Source organism: Nicrophorus vespilloides, unplaced genomic scaffold (assembly GCF_001412225.1).
Source record: "Nicrophorus vespilloides isolate i.1.1-1 unplaced genomic scaffold, Nicve_v1.0, whole genome shotgun sequence".
In the NCBI taxonomy this organism is placed as follows: domain Eukaryota; kingdom Metazoa; phylum Arthropoda; class Insecta; order Coleoptera; family Silphidae; genus Nicrophorus; species Nicrophorus vespilloides.
This window is the reverse complement of record NW_017097135.1, coordinates 129,904-147,189: the sequence shown is the minus strand read 5'-3', so window position 1 is coordinate 147,189 and position 17,286 is coordinate 129,904. Positions and strand designations below refer to the sequence as shown.

Below are 17,286 nucleotides of genomic sequence, written 5' to 3'. Positions count from 1 at the left end.
TCGGTTAATTTTTTTTTATTAAATTAATTCATAATCTCTTTCTATCATGTATGCTCTTTGATGATAGTGTGTCGGTGCTAGTCTTTTGGTTTATATATAATAACTACATACTATATGAGAACTGATGAAGGATGTAAATGAATTTTATTATTTACTTTATTTTTAACTGCAATTATTATTTACTATTATTGTGACAGGAAGAAATACAAAATGCGTAAATATACAGAACTGATAATGTGTAGAAACAAACTTTAGTAGTAATTTTTGTTACCATTTATATAATGAGATGAATAAACTTTACAAACTTAGCAAATCTAGATACATTAAAATATGAAACGACAATACAAAAAGAAATACTGAAATTATTAAATATGAATGCAGGAAAAATGACTCGCTTAACGAGCGACGTTTCGCATAACGAGTGACGATGAGAAGTCTAGGATTGCGTGCCTGCTACATCATTTTTAAAACTTATGTACATATATTATGAGTATTTTTGAATATGTTTCACTATACGAGTAAAAATCAAGAAATTTTGGAACGGATTGGAACTCGTTAAGTGAGGTTCCACTGTATTATTTTTATATATTTATTTACAAATCTTTACTGGAAGGAAGGAAGGTAAGGAAATTTCAGCTATTAAAATTATATTATTATTAAATTTAAGAGAATTATTCAAAGATAACTGGAAGTTTTATATTTATCATACAATGTACAATGTCTGTGACTAGCAGTGAATAGTAAATAAATAAAACAAATATAAATAAACTTGTTGATTTGTTTTTACATTCTGTTTAAAGTTTATTACTCACCGCCTATAACACTAACTATAATAGATATCTCGTGTATACAGTTACATTTCCATTTTATTTCGTTTTAGCAATATTGGTAAGTAAAGATTTCGATTTTCTGTAATATATATTTAATAAATGAATAAATAATTGTGAATGTTGTTAATATTATCCATATTATATTTCTTTAACAATATGCTTTTATTTATTACAAATATATTGTATTTAAGTTTATATGTGCGTATCTGGATGTGTACAATATATTATTATTATTATTTAAGTTAAATATTAATGAAAAATATTAACATATTTTTTTAATTTGAAATTATTGAAACCATAATAATTTTAACGTTGGCACCTTGGCATTTCCAAAGAAGTGTTGCAAAACTAACAATTACGAAACTCCCTATACAAGAAGTAACATGGCGTTTAAGGATGATTTAATATTGAAAAAGTGATTTCAATTTTATTAATATTTTATATTTAATGTGAGTTAATTTACATTGTGCAATGAACACTGGAATATCGATAACATGAAATATGATAATACTGAAGGAATTTTTGAAAATCTTATACACCTCTCGTTTTTCTACATTTTTTATTTACTATCCTTAGCAGTTGATTCTCTATTATAAAATGATTTTTTTTTGTAAATTATCATATAAAAGGCATGTTATATATGATAATCCTTAAAATCTTTAGGTTATCTTTATTTCATTTTATTTGTCACTAAAATGAATGTTCTTTGTTATACAGTTTTGATATGATTTAATGCAAATACAAGAAAAATGGAGTCTCCTCCGTCCACATCAATCTGGTCAGAGGCTTTTATATTAAGTGATGATAGTGGGTTGCTTCTGACCAGTGGCTCAATATCCAGTGGCAGTATGAGTGGTGAGAGTAGAAGCGGATTTGGACAGTTGCCCTTTGAAGTAAATATTTTTAATTAATAAAAAAAGCAGTTCATTGGTAAATGGATTTAATTCATACAATCTTTGCTAAATAATTATTTTTAATTGGACTGATTTCTCCTTTTAGTATCAAGACAGTGATTGTGATAACAATCTATCTCAAACTGACTCACTAGATGGAATGTCTGACATCATATGTGGAGAGAATTTTAATACATTGAAGAAAGGACCTCATTGGAGTGAAACAAAAACTTCACCTATTGAACCACCACTTGAGTTCCAGGATAAACCAAATGTGTATGAGACATTTGCAGAAGGATTGGTTGTCACAATATTGCAAGAAGCTTTGTTATTTGCACAGCATTCATTTCCACAAATTAAGCTGAACCCATTCAATCTCCAAGTGTTTCGACCAATTCATCAGGTTTTGCATAGATCTTATTGGAGTCCTGATTTTCTACCTTTCAGCCCCTGCCATGGGGGTAGGCCTAGTTCCCGTAGCTCTTTAGGATCATCAAGACTGTCTAGTTCTCATAATTCCCTGTCAGTACCTACAGCTCATAGAGCAGATGACTCCAGTTTCATAACTCAAGCTGTTTCACATGACACATTATCTTCCAATCAAATAAGTGATTTATACAATGTCCCTTTTGATAGTGATGTATATGCAATACCAGTAGATACAGTAAGACCTCCACTGCGACCACGAAGAATTATTAATAAAAAAAGACGAAGAAATACCTCATCCAGTTTCAGAGACTTGGAAAAACATACTGTTAAGCCTAGTAAAACTAAGACTTTTAAACCCCAACTTGTATGTACAAATGATAGTGGCAAGAGACACAGTGTGGCTGGTACATCAACCACAACAACAGAAGCAGAACCTATTCATATGACTTTGCAAGAGGTGCGTCAATATCTGCAGACATTATATTCAAGCTCTTCAGATTCCTCAGAACATAAAGATAAAAGCACAAAAGTTAGACAAGCTGCTTTGAATAACAATAAATATTCGGAGAATATCGTTAAAACTGCCACGCAAAGGAATAAAAAGAATTTCTTCAATATTAAAAATAAAAAAGTCAAAGGTTCTTATGACAATTTGAGCTTAAACAAACAACAAATTGAATTGGCTAAGCCCGAAAAACGCAAGAAGAGTCCTGCAAAAATATTCTCACTGAAGCAAACACTCTGCAACATGTTTAGGTTCCGTAGAATTCTATCGCCGGAACACGTTAAACCGGAAAAGACAAACAGCGAAGAAGATTTTAATTATACGGAGAATTTGGACACGAAAAATATTTCTAAACGAGCCCTTCCTCCATTGCCTCCAAGAACCAAGAAGGTTCAAGATGTCCCTATCTTAGATTTTGCTACAAGTATACGAAAAGTAAAAGATGTAAGTTACTGTGGAAGATATGAATTGATAAATATTTTATTTATGTTCTATATATTTTTAGTATGGTTGGTATTGGGGGCCTCTTTCAAGTGAAGCTGCTGAAAAGATTTTGTCAAATGAACCAGATGGATCTTTTATAGTTAGAGATAGCAGTGATGACCATTATATATTTTCACTAACTTTTAAGCTTAATAATAGCGTTAGGCATGTTAGAATAGAACATGACCAGGGTAATATAATAGATTAAAAGGGAAAATATTTGGTTTTACAAATTAAGTAAATTTATTTTCAGGTAATTTCAGTTTTGGGAGTTGTACAAAGTTTAAATCCCAAACTATAGTAGATTTTATAGAAAATGCTGTGGAGCATTCACGTAGCGGTAGATACCTCTTCTTTTTACATAGAAGACCAACAATTGGACCTGTGCGAGTCCAGTTACTACATCCAGTTTCGCGATTCAAACAAATCCAAAGTTTACAACATATGTGCAGGTACATATTTGAATTATTTCGTTTTTCAAGTGCAACATTATTAAAGATATTTCTTTAAGATTTGTCATATTGAAAAAAGTTCGCAAGGATTTAATATCTGGTCTGCCGCTGCCCCGAAGAATGATAGACTACCTAAGTACACCACACTACTACTCCGAGAATTTGATAGACATTGACGAATTATCAGAGAGTGAGCATATGCGCCGCGAAAATCCGGATTCCGAAGAGTACAGCGACGATGCAACACTTTTGAATATGAGACAATCTTGAAAATCACCTCACTGTCAGTCAGGATTATTCATATCAACATTTACTATTGGCATTTCCTTTCCCATCGTAATACGACATATATACATATATATTTTTTTAATTTAAATTTTGTTGATACCAAAGTTTATTGAATGTGATTTTAATTATAGTTGATTTAGTTGTTAAACAAACAAAAAATACTGCTTTTTGCCAGTCATTTAATTTAGTGCTTAAATTATTAAAATAAAATGTTATAATAACAAGTATAAAACGCACACAAGAATAATATTTAAGGAAGGAGAAGACTTATGAAGGAATACAATTATGTACCAAAGAATTGCTGAAATGCTATTTTATTTGCAAATTACCTATGCAGGAATACCTAATGTTCTCCTGACGATCCTCTCCGCAATTTTATTAAACTCATCTCGATTCTCTCGCCACATTTTTGCTGCGTCAACATTCGCTCCGCTCTCGTCGTTGGGCTCTGCTAACATGCTTACAACTGATAACAGAATCTTTTCCACACTTTGCACAGGGGACCAACGTTCCGCGCTGGACTCGTAACCCATGGGATCATCCCCTGGTGCATGCAATATGGAAATGCAAACTCTTCCATCTGAATAAACTGAAAAAGGACAAGTGATAAATACCATTAGTAACTTCATAATTAATCATTACTATTCGGATGGAACATTTCACAAGTAAATTGCATTTTGGGTGGACTTAGTGGATAATCTCGCGGGAATATTAGCTTTGCTGGGAATACTCCACCCTCGAAACACGTTCCTTCGGGTCCACTAAAAAAAACATAATACTTCTTAGTAGTATTTTCATGTTTTTTTTTTTTTGTAAAATTATTATATTTTATGTTAGCAACGAATTATATGAAACTCACGTAATCAAAGCTTCCCATTCGAAGAAGTTATCTTCATCTATGGGACCAGCTATTATGCCCTCGGGAGGATTTAATGTTAATTCTAAAAAAATTGCAAGTTTTTAGGTTATGTAGAAACGATCAGAGAATATTCAAATTGTCTTACGCTTGTATTCAGCTAATAATCTTCTCACAGCAGAACCAGCCATTTCTGAAATCGACTATTTATATTGAGCACACGCAAATAGTTGAATTCTATTATAAAAACATATTAAAAACAATGTGTATTATTGACCACAACAAAAGATACAATTTTGACAGGTGACTCAACGAAATTAAAAATTTGACATCTATGAAATAGGAAATAAACAAACTCATGCCAGAAATTCAGAATTTTAAACTGTGGGACAACTTCAAGAAATATAAGATCAATTATTTACAAAATAAATGAAATAGATTTCGTTTCCCCAATCAATTTTGTTTGAAGAGAAATAATTGACCAACTAAAATTAAATGATATTGAGTAATACAAAAGAAACATAGTAAATAATTAATTTATTTGATCTAGAAGTACTTCATTTTACTTAGGGTATTAGGCATAAAGGTCTTATTTGGAGAATTGAATGAAGACATTAATGTACCAGAAATCATGAAGAAATAAAGACTTGTTGAGGTGATATAATTTCAATATCATAAAGAGGAAATTTGTTAATGTTAAGAAAAAATTGAGAGAAAGGACTTCTTAAAAATTCTAGCAATTAACATATTTTTCGCATCTCTTTTTCAATACAAAAACAAATAGCTGAATACATTTTGTTTAATACTTTTTATATAAGATTTTAAATAATTAAGAAAAATATTAAAAAAAATATTGCTTTATTATTCTTTCATGCAATAGTATTTTTTCCACACATTTTCGAGAAAATTGATGCAAAGAAAATTCACTATACAGTGGGGAACCTCGCTTACCGAGTTTAATCCGTTCCAAAATTCCCGGATTTTTACTAGTATATTGAAACATATACAAAAATACACATATGTGTACACAAGTTTTAAAAGTCCTGTTGTAGTAGGTGCGCAATTCAGGATTCGTCACTCGTAATGTAAAACGTCGCTCGTTAAGCCAGTCATTTTTCTTACAATTCGTTTTGCTCATTAAGCGAAATTCTCAATATGCGAGGTGCTCATTAAGCGAGGTTCCACTGTACTTATTTAACTTCAAAATACGTACCTTGTCTGAACAACATAGTTTCCTAAATGTATATTGTTATTTCATAAATACAGTGACAACTAATTATATCTTCAATACTTTTCGAGGTGAATAAATGTAGCTACACTTTCAAAGTTGTTCAATATTATTTAAAGCAGTTTTAAAAACATACTGTTGCAATTTATTAGAAATTAATATTGTTGATATATACTTTGTAAGAAAGCTTGTAATATCATATCTTATACAAATGAAGGAAAAGCAAATATTTGATGTTTGTAAAGCGGGGAATTTGTAAAATATAAATTTGTGTACTCATACAAAGTTCTTTTAAATCTTACTTTTATACCTAAATGGATTTAATTTTACATCTCGGGAATACACCCAAAACATATTTCAATGTAATTTCTCATAATATTGGAATTTATCCGTAATGTTGAAAATCATAATTATATTATTTTTTACTGTATTTCTCCTCGCATTTGGTGCTTATCAAACCTTCTATATTAATTCTATCCAAATTTGTATCATTTAATGATATAATTAATTTTTTATTAATATCAAATCTCATCAATATTGCACTTTTGTCTTGTCATGAGATATTCATATCTCTATATACAATTTGTATATATCTGTTGTATTTGATTAATATTAGATTGTTAAGTGCAAATTTTGAAAACGTTTGTCAATAGTAAGAAAATTATCTCTTTTATAGAAAACCATGTTTTATTACATTTATAATGATAGATATTATATACATAGATATACAATAAATTAATATACATAAAATACATTATATTTGCCACAATATACTTTAAAAAAAAGTTGCCTGGGAGGTTGGATATAACTATATACAAATTAAATATTTATTTTGTACTTCGAAATTTAAAAATCCCAATCATACATATTTAAATAAAATATATTTTATATAACACATTTATACATTTAGTTTTTCTTGTGGCCAAATAAAAAAAAATAATAACGAAATCAATATAATAAGAACAGAAAAGAAAAAAGAAGAAACCATTATATATATATACATATGTATGATATATATATACACACAATAGACACATCAAATAATTCAAAAAAAGGCAAAAGTCGTAAAAATTTAAAATAATAATAATAAGTAAGTTTATAATAATAATCACAGTCGATTGTTTTCAACAATTTTAAGTTTGTTATACAAAAATATTATAATCGAAAACAGTTCAAATTCATGTTACCATAAAGAGAAATGAAACATGACCACCGCGTTGCAGCGTCCAACATTCTGTTAATTTTATACTTTGTTTTTCTTTTTAAGTGTTTCAATAAAAAAATACGTTTAAAATAGATTAATTAATTAATTCACGTATTCCTAGAGGGCAATTTCTTAAGCTGATTAACCAGGTCATCATCCTGTTTTCTATTTGGTGGATCGCCTAAAACAAAAAATAAAATAAAAATTCTAGTTCCTAATTGACAAACCAGAAGGGTTCGGAAAATAGGCTACTTGGAAATTTCCTAAGAAAATAATACCTATATGCATCAGTCATATATAGAGCATAATAGAAACCTATTGACTCTCTCTCCTTTACATGATAGTATCAAGAATAATAGTGGTGTATAAATATATATTAATATTAAATAATCTATAAAATTGTAAATGAGAGATTAGAGAAGAAATATAATCATTTCTCAAGTTCCCAATTTTAGAGTAAATTCATCTTTATACTAGAGATTAAACTGAGACTCACCCATTCGTCTCGTTATCGTAACACGCGCCTTTCTTGAGAGTCCTTCAAAACAAAAAAACAAAAATATTAATATTGTTACTCGCAACTTGCTCATTGTTAAATAATGGAAAAATTAAGCAATTGTTTAGAAAACAATTTCTGTGATTACAATTTTTCTTTTTTCGTTGGAAAGATAGTAAATAACAGAAAATTTAAATAAAAAAAGAAAAAAAATATGAATAAACAAAAAATTGAGAAAATACAGTGATAACTCGATTTACGCTGATTTATAAACAACGTATAAAGAGATACTACTGTATCTGATAAGTTAGCATGCATGACATTTAAAACATTTATATAGTATTGTGTTATTTAAACAGCTTGAATAAATATGTGTAGGTAAAGTTGATCTTCTTTCTTCATTCTTCTTGGTCTTCTTCTTCTGGTTGGTTCTTCATTTCTTCCATTTCAGTTATATCTCTTTGTGATGTAATTTGAAATTTAATTGAAAATAATAGTTTTTGAAATTGAATAAAAAGTAAATAAATAATAAAAAAATATTTAAAACAATATTTAACATCACAGCACTTTGTCTTACTTTAAAAAAAATATATCGTATTTTCATTTGATTAAATAACTATAAACAAATTAAATTAGTATATACAACTGTCGGTCTTCCTTTTCCTGCTAACGTTTTTGGTTGATTTGTCATATAGTGTTTGTTGCTGAGGTAAAGGGTTTGCGGGTATTTCTTGGCAATTAGGAATTGGATATGGTGGGACAGCCATCATTGTGTTATAATGGTAAACGTCACTACAAGGAATATATCTTATGGAGTCGGGACTAAAGCTGGAATAATATTGGTTTACTGCTGCATTCGCATGGTACACAGATTGATTTGCAGGTTGAACAAGTGCAATGCCTTCTTTTATGAATAACTCCCTTTTGATGTCGGCTTTTACCGCTTCCACTTCAGCGATACTTATCATGGGTGTTGCAGGATAGCTGATTTCTTCTTTGACTTGTGGTACTATTTCTGTTAGGGTGACGGACAATCGCCGTTTTTTAAACGGCAAAGTTAAATCTCTGGTTTCTTTTAAATGATGCATAAAGATACCGACTTCATGCGACTCAATTGCATACTTCTTTTTTAGATCATCAATAAATTCTGACTCACTCATATATTCCGCACTTTTGGAAATTTGTTCTAAATGACTCGATTGACCAGCTTGCTCAGTTGTTAGGATTTTGGATACTGGCATATTAGATGATGATACAGCAGGTACTGCAATATTTGGTACTGGAATAGCGGGTACCGAGATATTTTGTATTGGAATATTAGCTACTGGGATAGCAGGTATAGTGATATTGGATATAGAAACACTAGGTACCGGAGTTGACACAATCATTTGCTCTTTAACATCATCAGCCTCAGGATAAAAGTTGGATACATAATTTTTTAATGTATCCGACACCACCGCAGATTCATAATACGTTTCTTTTGGATATTCCGTAGATTCCCTAATTTCTTGGTAACAGGTTCCAGAATATTCATTTTCCTTGTTATCTTTTTTTCTATAATTTGGATCCTTGTCAATACGCGGACTATCATCATGATGAAACTTAATAGTTTCATTTTTAGCATTATCGCCTTGTGCAATCGAACTTGCGCTGTAAGCGTCGTGGGTATTATCTAGAATTTTTTTCGTATAAAAATTGGAATTGTCTGAGAAAAATGTGGCTTTGTTATTATTTAGCAAATTATCAATGGAATGATCAGTAACTTCTTCGTTTCTTTCGATAAGGCATTGTTCAAGTTGTTTAGGATCATGTAGGAACTTTGGAGAATTGGAAAACTCAATGTGAAGTTCTTGTTCATCAATTTTAGAAGGAATAGTTAGGTTTAGGGCTTTTTCCGGTGAATTGGCGCTACTTGTAATTAAGATAGGTGGGCTATCGAATCGATCACCATCATCACTATCGTGCAATTGTTCGCTCAACATATTACTGTAATCTACCCTACCTGGATGTGGATGAGTTTTAAGATATCCTTCTGTATCTGGAATTCTGCTTGGTTTGCAGTCGCCTAGTTCAATCTTTTTCATATTGGATGTTTTCGTGTAATGCTTTCTCATGCAACTGTCAAATTGTAACTGCTTCTCACTCTTAATTTCCAATCTAATTGTTGGTTTATGATGGAATACCAAAAGGTCCTCCTGTCGAACACCATAGCAATAGATAGTAGGACCCTTTTCAACTTTTGCAGTTGATGCAATATTCTTTTTCCGCGTTTGAGATGCGGCCGTTTCGTTTGTTTCGGCATTCAGTTGGAATTTGACTTTAGATAAATCAAAATTAGATTTACTGAGATTGAGCATTACTTTTGGTGGATCTAAAACAATAAAAATATTTTTTTATGTTTGCTAATAGCTAGAAATAGTAGTAAAGTTTTTATACACATAAAAAGAAATGTATAGAAAACGTCTAGAAATATTTACCATGTATTTCATCATTTTGTTGTTTTTTCTTGCCAGCTTTGGTTTTTTTAACTGTCGATGAAGATGGACTTGCTTGAGTAATTGGTGTATCTAATAATTAAAGTAGTAATTTAAATATTGCAACGATAGCAGTAAACAGATATATGTCGATATACTTAGTAGAGAAAAACGTATAAAAAAATATATATAAAAATATTTCTTACCAAAGTTCCATTGAGCTTCATAATCATTTGGCTCCTTATACATATCAATAGATGCTTTTTTGGAGTTACGTTTTTTAACGGTTTTTAATACTAAAATATGAATTATTAGTTTAAGATAAATTATTTAAATAAAATACGCACTACTTGGAGATGGTGGTGTCTTGCTACTTGTTTTGTCATCCACTAATTCTTTCGTTTTTGTTTTTGCAACTTTTTCATTCGCAGTATTTGGGAGATCAACTCCTTTGTCCATGGTTTTTTCTAAGAATTGTTCATCATAAAATGATTCAACACCCGTCAAATATGAAGCTGGGATTGAAGCTAAAACTTTGTGCATATATCCTGCCCTTGGAGGCAACACATTCATTTTGCTTATTGGCTTGCTAGAATTACCTTTTGCTTTACGTTTGCTTTTGCCTTTTAGCGAAGATTTCCGATCCGAGGATTTTTGGACTATAGGAGCTTCAGTTATAGTCTCCACGCTTTCATCCTCAACATCGTTTTCTTCGGACATTAGAAGCTCATTTTCCTTTTGCATTGCAGATATTGTCTGAGTTTCGACAGATTCCTTTTCCACGACAGTAGAGCTGGATTCCGTATCAGATGATAAATCAAATGGAGGAGTAAATTGACCATATGCGTATTGATATTTAGGATTTAATTGCGAAGCTTCATCAGAAACAGAATTAACATCATCAACTTGCGGTTTATTAGTTTCTTTGTCGCACAACGTTGTAACATTTGTTATAATAATATCACTTAAATCCTTATTTGTTGATATTTCGTTTTGAACATTAGGTTCATTATTCCATAGTATATTATTATTCAACGGTTCGTTTGCACTTAAGTTTTCATCGACACGGTAGTCACCGTTATCTTCAACTACAGGATCAACCTGCATATTAGTTACAATGATGTTAGTCACACTATGGACTTTTTTCTCTTTTGGCATTACTATTACCGATTCCGGTACGGGTTCAGGATATTCTTGCCGATTTTCATCTATTTTAACAGGAATATTATCACTCAAATTTCTTTGGGTTTCCGATTCTGGTACGGGTTCAGGATATTCTTGCCGATTTTCATCTATTGTAACAGGAATATTGTCACCCAAATTCAAGACTTTTTGTAATTCCTCTTCAATGTTATCTTCAGTGCAAACCTCTAACATTTGGCCTTCAGACTGATATACATCTTCAATAAACTCTGCACTTGACAAATCTTCCAAGTCAGTATTAACTTGAGTAGATATGTTTTCAGTTTCTGGAGTTTTATTGTATTCAAATTCATGATTAATAATTTCATCATCAGTCTGAATTACTTTTTCATTGCAAATCTGGTCAGATTCTGATAAGACTGTTTCTTCATTATTAATGTTAATTTCTGATGTCAATGCTTCATTTAAATTCGTTGAAGTGTCTTCTGCTTCGATTTCAATTGGGGTTTCTTCATCAATGTCCATAGAATCAATATTACTTAATTCGTTTTCATGTGATATTGTATTTGATTCTGTTACGTTCTCATTATCCAGGGTTTCCAAAAGATTTTCTTCATCAAACTGTTTATTTTCTGATGTTTGATTATCAGTATTTGTTGTTTCTTTGGAAATTGCTTCATCAGAATATACTTCTGCTATAGTTTCATCTATTGTGAATGTGTCATTATTATGTAGAATCTCTTGAACTTGATTTTCATCTGGAAGTTTAATAATAGTTTCACGTTCTACTTCAATTTCTTTTTCCATTACAATATCTTCATCTATTACAGAATGAAGACTTTCTGTATGAGGTTCTTCCAATATTTCCCTAGAAGATGGTTCAGTTACTTCCATCAGTTCTTTTTCTACTTCAGTCTCAGTAACAACATTATTTTCTGGAACATCATTAATTTTATTGACATCTGTAGTTGAAACTGATTCGTCAATTATAACATTATCATCAACTATTTTACTTAATTCTTGTGTGTTCTTGGGTTCTGTTTCAACTAAATCCATTTCATCATCACTATCATCAAGTTCAATAAGGTCTATTATTGTTTCTGGTTTCTTAAATGCTTTCTCTGGTATCTTTGAATTCATGGCAATTTTGAGATGTGATGGTTCAACTTCCATAACTTCTACATCCTCAGGTTTTGATGAGAGTTTATCTTGAATTTGAGATTCTAAAACTTTTATATCCATATCATTAACATCTTTATCCAATAATAATTTAAAATTTTCTTTACTTAAACTTTCTGTAGCAGTTTTTGATTGAGTACTATTATCTTTGGTGTCAACTGATTTGTTAACATTAATTGTTTTTGTTTTATCACTATCACCTATATTCAGTTCACTTGCACTAATGTCACCCAATGGTCTTTGTCTCCTCCTGTGAGTTCTATTCAGCAATGCAGTATTACTTGTACTACATTCAGGAGTGTTAGGTACATTTGGTTGATCTGTCACATCATCATCATCCAAGTTTATTACATCAACAGGTTTTATAGTTTCCTATAAGAAATGTACAAAATAAGAAATATTAATATTTACTAATAAACAATAAAGATCATACCTCAATATAGCCAATTTGACAATCTTCATCTTCATCACTATCACCAGTTATAACAATAACTCTTTTGTCCATAATTATAGAATCACTGTTTGCATTTGTAAAGTCAACCTAAAATATATATATATGAATATTAAAGTATAAATGATTAATATTCAACTGAATTAGACTTACTGTATTATAAGCAAATTTATTAATTGCCTTGAAATACCTCTTTACAACATCCCTTTTGATATTGATTAATTCAACCAAAGAGGTGCTCTTCAATGTCAGAACAAAATTTAGCATCTTATCTGTCATTAGACTGCTTGCATTCATATGGAATTTCTTGAAAAGTAAAGATTCCATATGTTTGTGGTCACCATTGGGTACTAACTCCATAAATTTCATAAGTATTATGTAATTTCGACAAAATGCCTCTGTTGAAAAACTCTGTTTTGGATCCGTGAAGAGTACATGCCTATATAAAATATTATTCAAAATAATTAATCAATAATTACTTAATTTATATACCACTCATTCACTAGATGAATCTCTTGTAATAAATAACTTTTAGTATGTAATATAAATACATGAAAGATCATAGATTAATCCACATTGAATTATGTTTTTGTGAAGTAAGGTCACTGACATTTGAAAGCATTGAGAAAACCTTACATAATGATTAATTCTTGCAAATTTCAATAAATTAATTGTAAATACAATTAAAGACTATAAAACAATATCAAATTAATATCTTGCACACACAAATTATCAAGATGACTTAAATGTCTTAAGTTTAATTAGATTAATGTATTTAAAATCTTAATTCGTAATTTATGATTTTACTTATATTTCAAATACAGTGAAACCTCGCTTAACAAGTTTAATCCGTTCCAAAATTTTCGGAAACATATTCAAAAATAAACACATAATATATGTACACAAGTTTTAAAAATGATGTAGCAGGCACGCAATCCGAGACTTCTCATCGGCACTCGTTATGCGAAACATCGCTCGTTAAGCGAGTCATTTTTCTTACAATTCATTTTGCTCGTTAAGCGAAATGCTCGTTATGCGAGGTGCTCGTTAAGCGAGCTTCCGCTGTATATTATTTCCTCCCAAACATTAAAGAAGAGTAAGATTATATGATTATATTCTATCAGAAAATAAATACAAATAAATTATATATTTATTTATTTAGTTTTACTAAATAAAATGAATATACTTTTTAAATGTAGTAAGTAAAATTGCTACTGTTATTATAGTAAAAAAAAATATCATTATATAGTAAAAATATTTTATGATGTGGCAAGTTTAAATAAATGACTAGTTTTCCAAAAGTATAAAACCATAAATACTTTGCAATGTCAAAGATATGTGAATTAAATATAGAAATATCACTTACTGGTACACAACAGACATAATTCGCCGACATGCTTCAGACTTTGTATTGTATTTGAGCTTTAATAGGACATGCAATATGTGTTTTTCACGGTCATTTAGGAACGTTTTGATAGCTCTGAGTATTTTTTCTTTGGCTGCTTTCAGAAAACATTCATTTCTTTTCACAAACTGTTTGTGACTCTTGAATCTCCTATTAATTACATCAAGTTCCAGCTTGCAATAGGTAACCAATATGTCCTCTAGCAGCTCATAATACTCAGTATCAGTGCATTCATTCAAATCCAAAGCCTGGGATTTAAAATATTGCATGTGTTTTATCATGTGTTCCTGTAGTTCCTTTTTTTGTTGGGTGAGTTCTGCATACTTGGTTACATTTCTAGAAGTTGCATAATATTAGAAAGGATCAATCATTTACAATATAATAACATACTTTGTATACAGTTTTATGGTTTTTGATAACCTCTCATATGTAGCTTTTAGTAACTCTTGTCTTATATTTTGGTTCCATGTATCTACGGGTATTGGTGGGGCATCTACAAATAATGATTGAATTTAATTGTGAAAAGTCCTAAGCTGAGGTGTTTTGACTTACTGATATCAATGATCTCATAGCCACCCTTTATATCCGGAGATATGCTGCTCATCAATGTAAAATTCATGTTGATTGTTTAAGTGCAGACAACAGCTAAAGTCACATTCCACTTGTTTATGGTTGTTGGGTTGTAGGTTAAGAGTTTAAAGGACATTTGAGGCAACCATTCACTGCACTCCAATACACTTGATTTGATAACAATCGTGAATTGTTAAATGAGCCAGACACAAAACAAAAACAACTAGAGCTAAACTGTTTATTATTATCTCCGTCACTGCTCACAGTACGACCGACTGCGTTTTGTATCGTCTTATTAACAAACAAACATGGCCGTTTTTGGACACATTCGAGTAGTTATATCGTAGCTTAAACGCACACATCCCATAATCCAAATATCTGAGAACGTTTCACAAACATGTCACTACAATATTGGCACAGCACATCCAAATCACTCCGACCCCAACAACATATACTTCGCAAAAGCCAGACCCGTATCCTTCCTTAACAGACGATATCTGTCACTGTCTCTACAACGCATTAAAATGGCGGATCTGGTGTCCACTGTTACCAACAAATAAAACAACCCCCCACCCAACAAATCCCATCTTTGCTGATCGCAGCAGCCAACGAATTCTAAGAATTCCTGAATTCTGTGCCACTGCAGATCCTAAATACTTAATACTTTACATTCTAAAAAAATAAAGCTTTGTACTACTCACGCGTTCGTTGTCCTTACATTCTACAACCGAAGCGCGCAAGCCAAACCGGCGACCTATAAGGGATTCCTACAACTCTCCACCACCTAAATTGATTTTCCGAGACTCCAATATAGTCCTTTGTTCTCTTTTTGATTGTTTATGTCTTCAGGAGAATCAAATTAATGTTTATATATCTAAGAGTTAATCATTTGTTGCGGATTTGGGCGTTGGTTTATTATTATTCACAGGATATGATGTATTTGGTGCACTGGATGATGACAAACTACCCTATCGAATAATTGAAGCAATTGCAGCTGGAGCAGGTCGTGACGCAGCCAGACCCGGATTTTATTGATTTTAGAATTTAATATGTGCTGCTGCGGGAATTATTGATTTTCATCGACTTCGATATCATCTAGCATTTACTTATGCGCTCTAAAATATAGAATTCACATTCGTTCAGTTCGTAATTATGCTGCATTATTGAAAACAATTCATAATAAGATTTGCTTTTATATCATTTTTTAAGAATAGGTGGTAGTTCTTTCACGATAAAAAAAACTGATTAGCTTTTAATTTTGAATAAATCACTAACGTACAAATACAATAATAACATGTTTACTTTACTTGTTTCTAATCATTCATTATGCTTTAATAATTAACTACAATTTTATAACGTCTATGTTCATTCATAAATATCAAAACAAGCTACTATTTTATTCACATTATACACAACCTAATGACATACTGACACTATTTAATATAATATTTATTGGAACATACATAAATTAAAGTAATTATAACAAAATTCAAAAAAGTAATAGACTTACAAACGGGACTATTGACCATTCCGCTATAATAATATACACAAAATGCTTATTTTATGTCATTCTAATGAAGTTTTATAGTTGATTTCGAGAAGACTTCGCAATAAAAAAAGTAAATATTTAATTATTTTATATAACAACATAAATGTTTTGATTTTAACTAATACTTTATGTTTTTATTCAGACGTGAGGTAAAAAGTAAAAATAACATGAATGTAATATGTTCGTTATTTTAGAATCAAATGCAATATTAAATGAAAACGAATTAAATTAATAATATTGATTCTAAGGACATTTGTTACGCATCGTGTTTTTTTTTACGCATCGAATAGGCTTATAATTATAGTAAATATAAAATTGCTATGTAAAACAAAATAAAATAAACGCAACAAGTGGGCGCCTGCCAACTGGGCGACAGTTACTTTCTAAAAACAACCATCTCTTATAATTATTTATTGGTCTGAAAATATATCATAACATAAAATTGCTATAATTATGGACACAAAATAAATATTTTTTTTAATTTACATTTTTTTCTTTATTAATTAATTCAATATTTACAGATTTCAATGGTATATTTGGTTTTGCTTTTACTAGCAAGCGTTTGTAAGCATGTGTATATTTGAGTTTAATAAATGTTTATTGGTTTTGTTTCGGTTGCGTAAAATTATTGTAATGAGTTGTAGTTTTTGCGAAAAAATAAATATAGAATATACACAAAAAACGACAGTTCTATATAAATAAATGTAAAACGCGACAAGTGGGCGACGATCTAATGAGCTCCTGCCAACTAGGCGACAGATACTCCAAAAAACAACCATCTCTTATACTTATTTATTGGTGTGGAAACATCAAATAATATAAAATTGTAATATAGAACAAAATAAATGCAA

At 30.4% G+C, this 17,286-nt stretch overlaps 3 protein-coding genes across 8 annotated transcripts; 1 reads left to right on the top strand and 2 right to left on the bottom strand.

The window, feature by feature from the left end:
- The first annotated feature begins 1,136 nt into the window (after nucleotides 1-1,136).
- On the top strand, nucleotides 1,137-4,187 carry LOC108559077. Of its 2 annotated transcripts, XM_017916214.1 has the most exons (6): nucleotides 1,137-1,279; nucleotides 1,548-1,723; nucleotides 1,830-3,101; nucleotides 3,163-3,331; nucleotides 3,394-3,592; nucleotides 3,652-4,187. In XM_017916214.1, exons 2-6 carry the CDS (start codon nucleotides 1,580-1,582, stop codon nucleotides 3,860-3,862), a joined length of 1,995 nt encoding a protein of 664 aa, XP_017771703.1. In that variant the 5' UTR covers nucleotides 1,137-1,279; nucleotides 1,548-1,579; the 3' UTR covers nucleotides 3,863-4,187. The 2 variants fall into 2 exon arrangements, with proteins under 2 accessions (XP_017771703.1, XP_017771704.1); XM_017916215.1 differs by lacking the exon at nucleotides 1,137-1,279 and having other exon boundaries at nucleotides 1,670-1,760.
- LOC108559078 (ubiquitin-conjugating enzyme E2 G2) lies at nucleotides 4,179-5,058 on the bottom strand. Its single transcript, XM_017916216.1, has 4 exons — nucleotides 4,885-5,058; nucleotides 4,740-4,821; nucleotides 4,523-4,641; nucleotides 4,179-4,469 (listed from the first exon to the last, which is right to left on the bottom strand). The coding sequence occupies exons 1-4, from the start codon at nucleotides 4,925-4,927 to the stop codon at nucleotides 4,210-4,212; spliced, it is 504 nt and encodes a 167-aa protein (XP_017771705.1). The 5' UTR covers nucleotides 4,928-5,058; the 3' UTR covers nucleotides 4,179-4,209.
- Nucleotides 5,059-7,231: 2,173 nt separating this feature from the next.
- On the bottom strand, nucleotides 7,232-15,885 carry LOC108559071 (daple-like protein). Of its 5 annotated transcripts, XM_017916204.1 has the most exons (11): nucleotides 14,869-15,885; nucleotides 14,707-14,809; nucleotides 14,278-14,652; nucleotides 13,065-13,350; nucleotides 12,894-13,001; nucleotides 10,486-12,832; nucleotides 10,345-10,434; nucleotides 10,142-10,231; nucleotides 9,667-10,035; nucleotides 7,665-7,706; nucleotides 7,232-7,349 (listed from the first exon to the last, which is right to left on the bottom strand). In XM_017916204.1, the coding sequence occupies exons 1-11, from the start codon at nucleotides 14,933-14,935 to the stop codon at nucleotides 7,276-7,278; spliced, it is 3,951 nt and encodes a 1,316-aa protein (XP_017771693.1). In that variant the 5' UTR covers nucleotides 14,936-15,885; the 3' UTR covers nucleotides 7,232-7,275. The 5 variants fall into 5 exon arrangements, with proteins under 5 accessions (XP_017771693.1, XP_017771692.1, XP_017771691.1 ...); XM_017916203.1 differs by lacking the exons at nucleotides 7,232-7,349; nucleotides 7,665-7,706 and adding an exon at nucleotides 8,230-9,336 and having other exon boundaries at nucleotides 14,869-15,596; XM_017916202.1 differs by lacking the exons at nucleotides 7,232-7,349; nucleotides 7,665-7,706 and having other exon boundaries at nucleotides 8,230-10,035; nucleotides 10,486-10,665; nucleotides 10,738-12,832; nucleotides 14,869-15,596.
- Nucleotides 15,886-17,286: the final 1,401 nt, after the last annotated feature.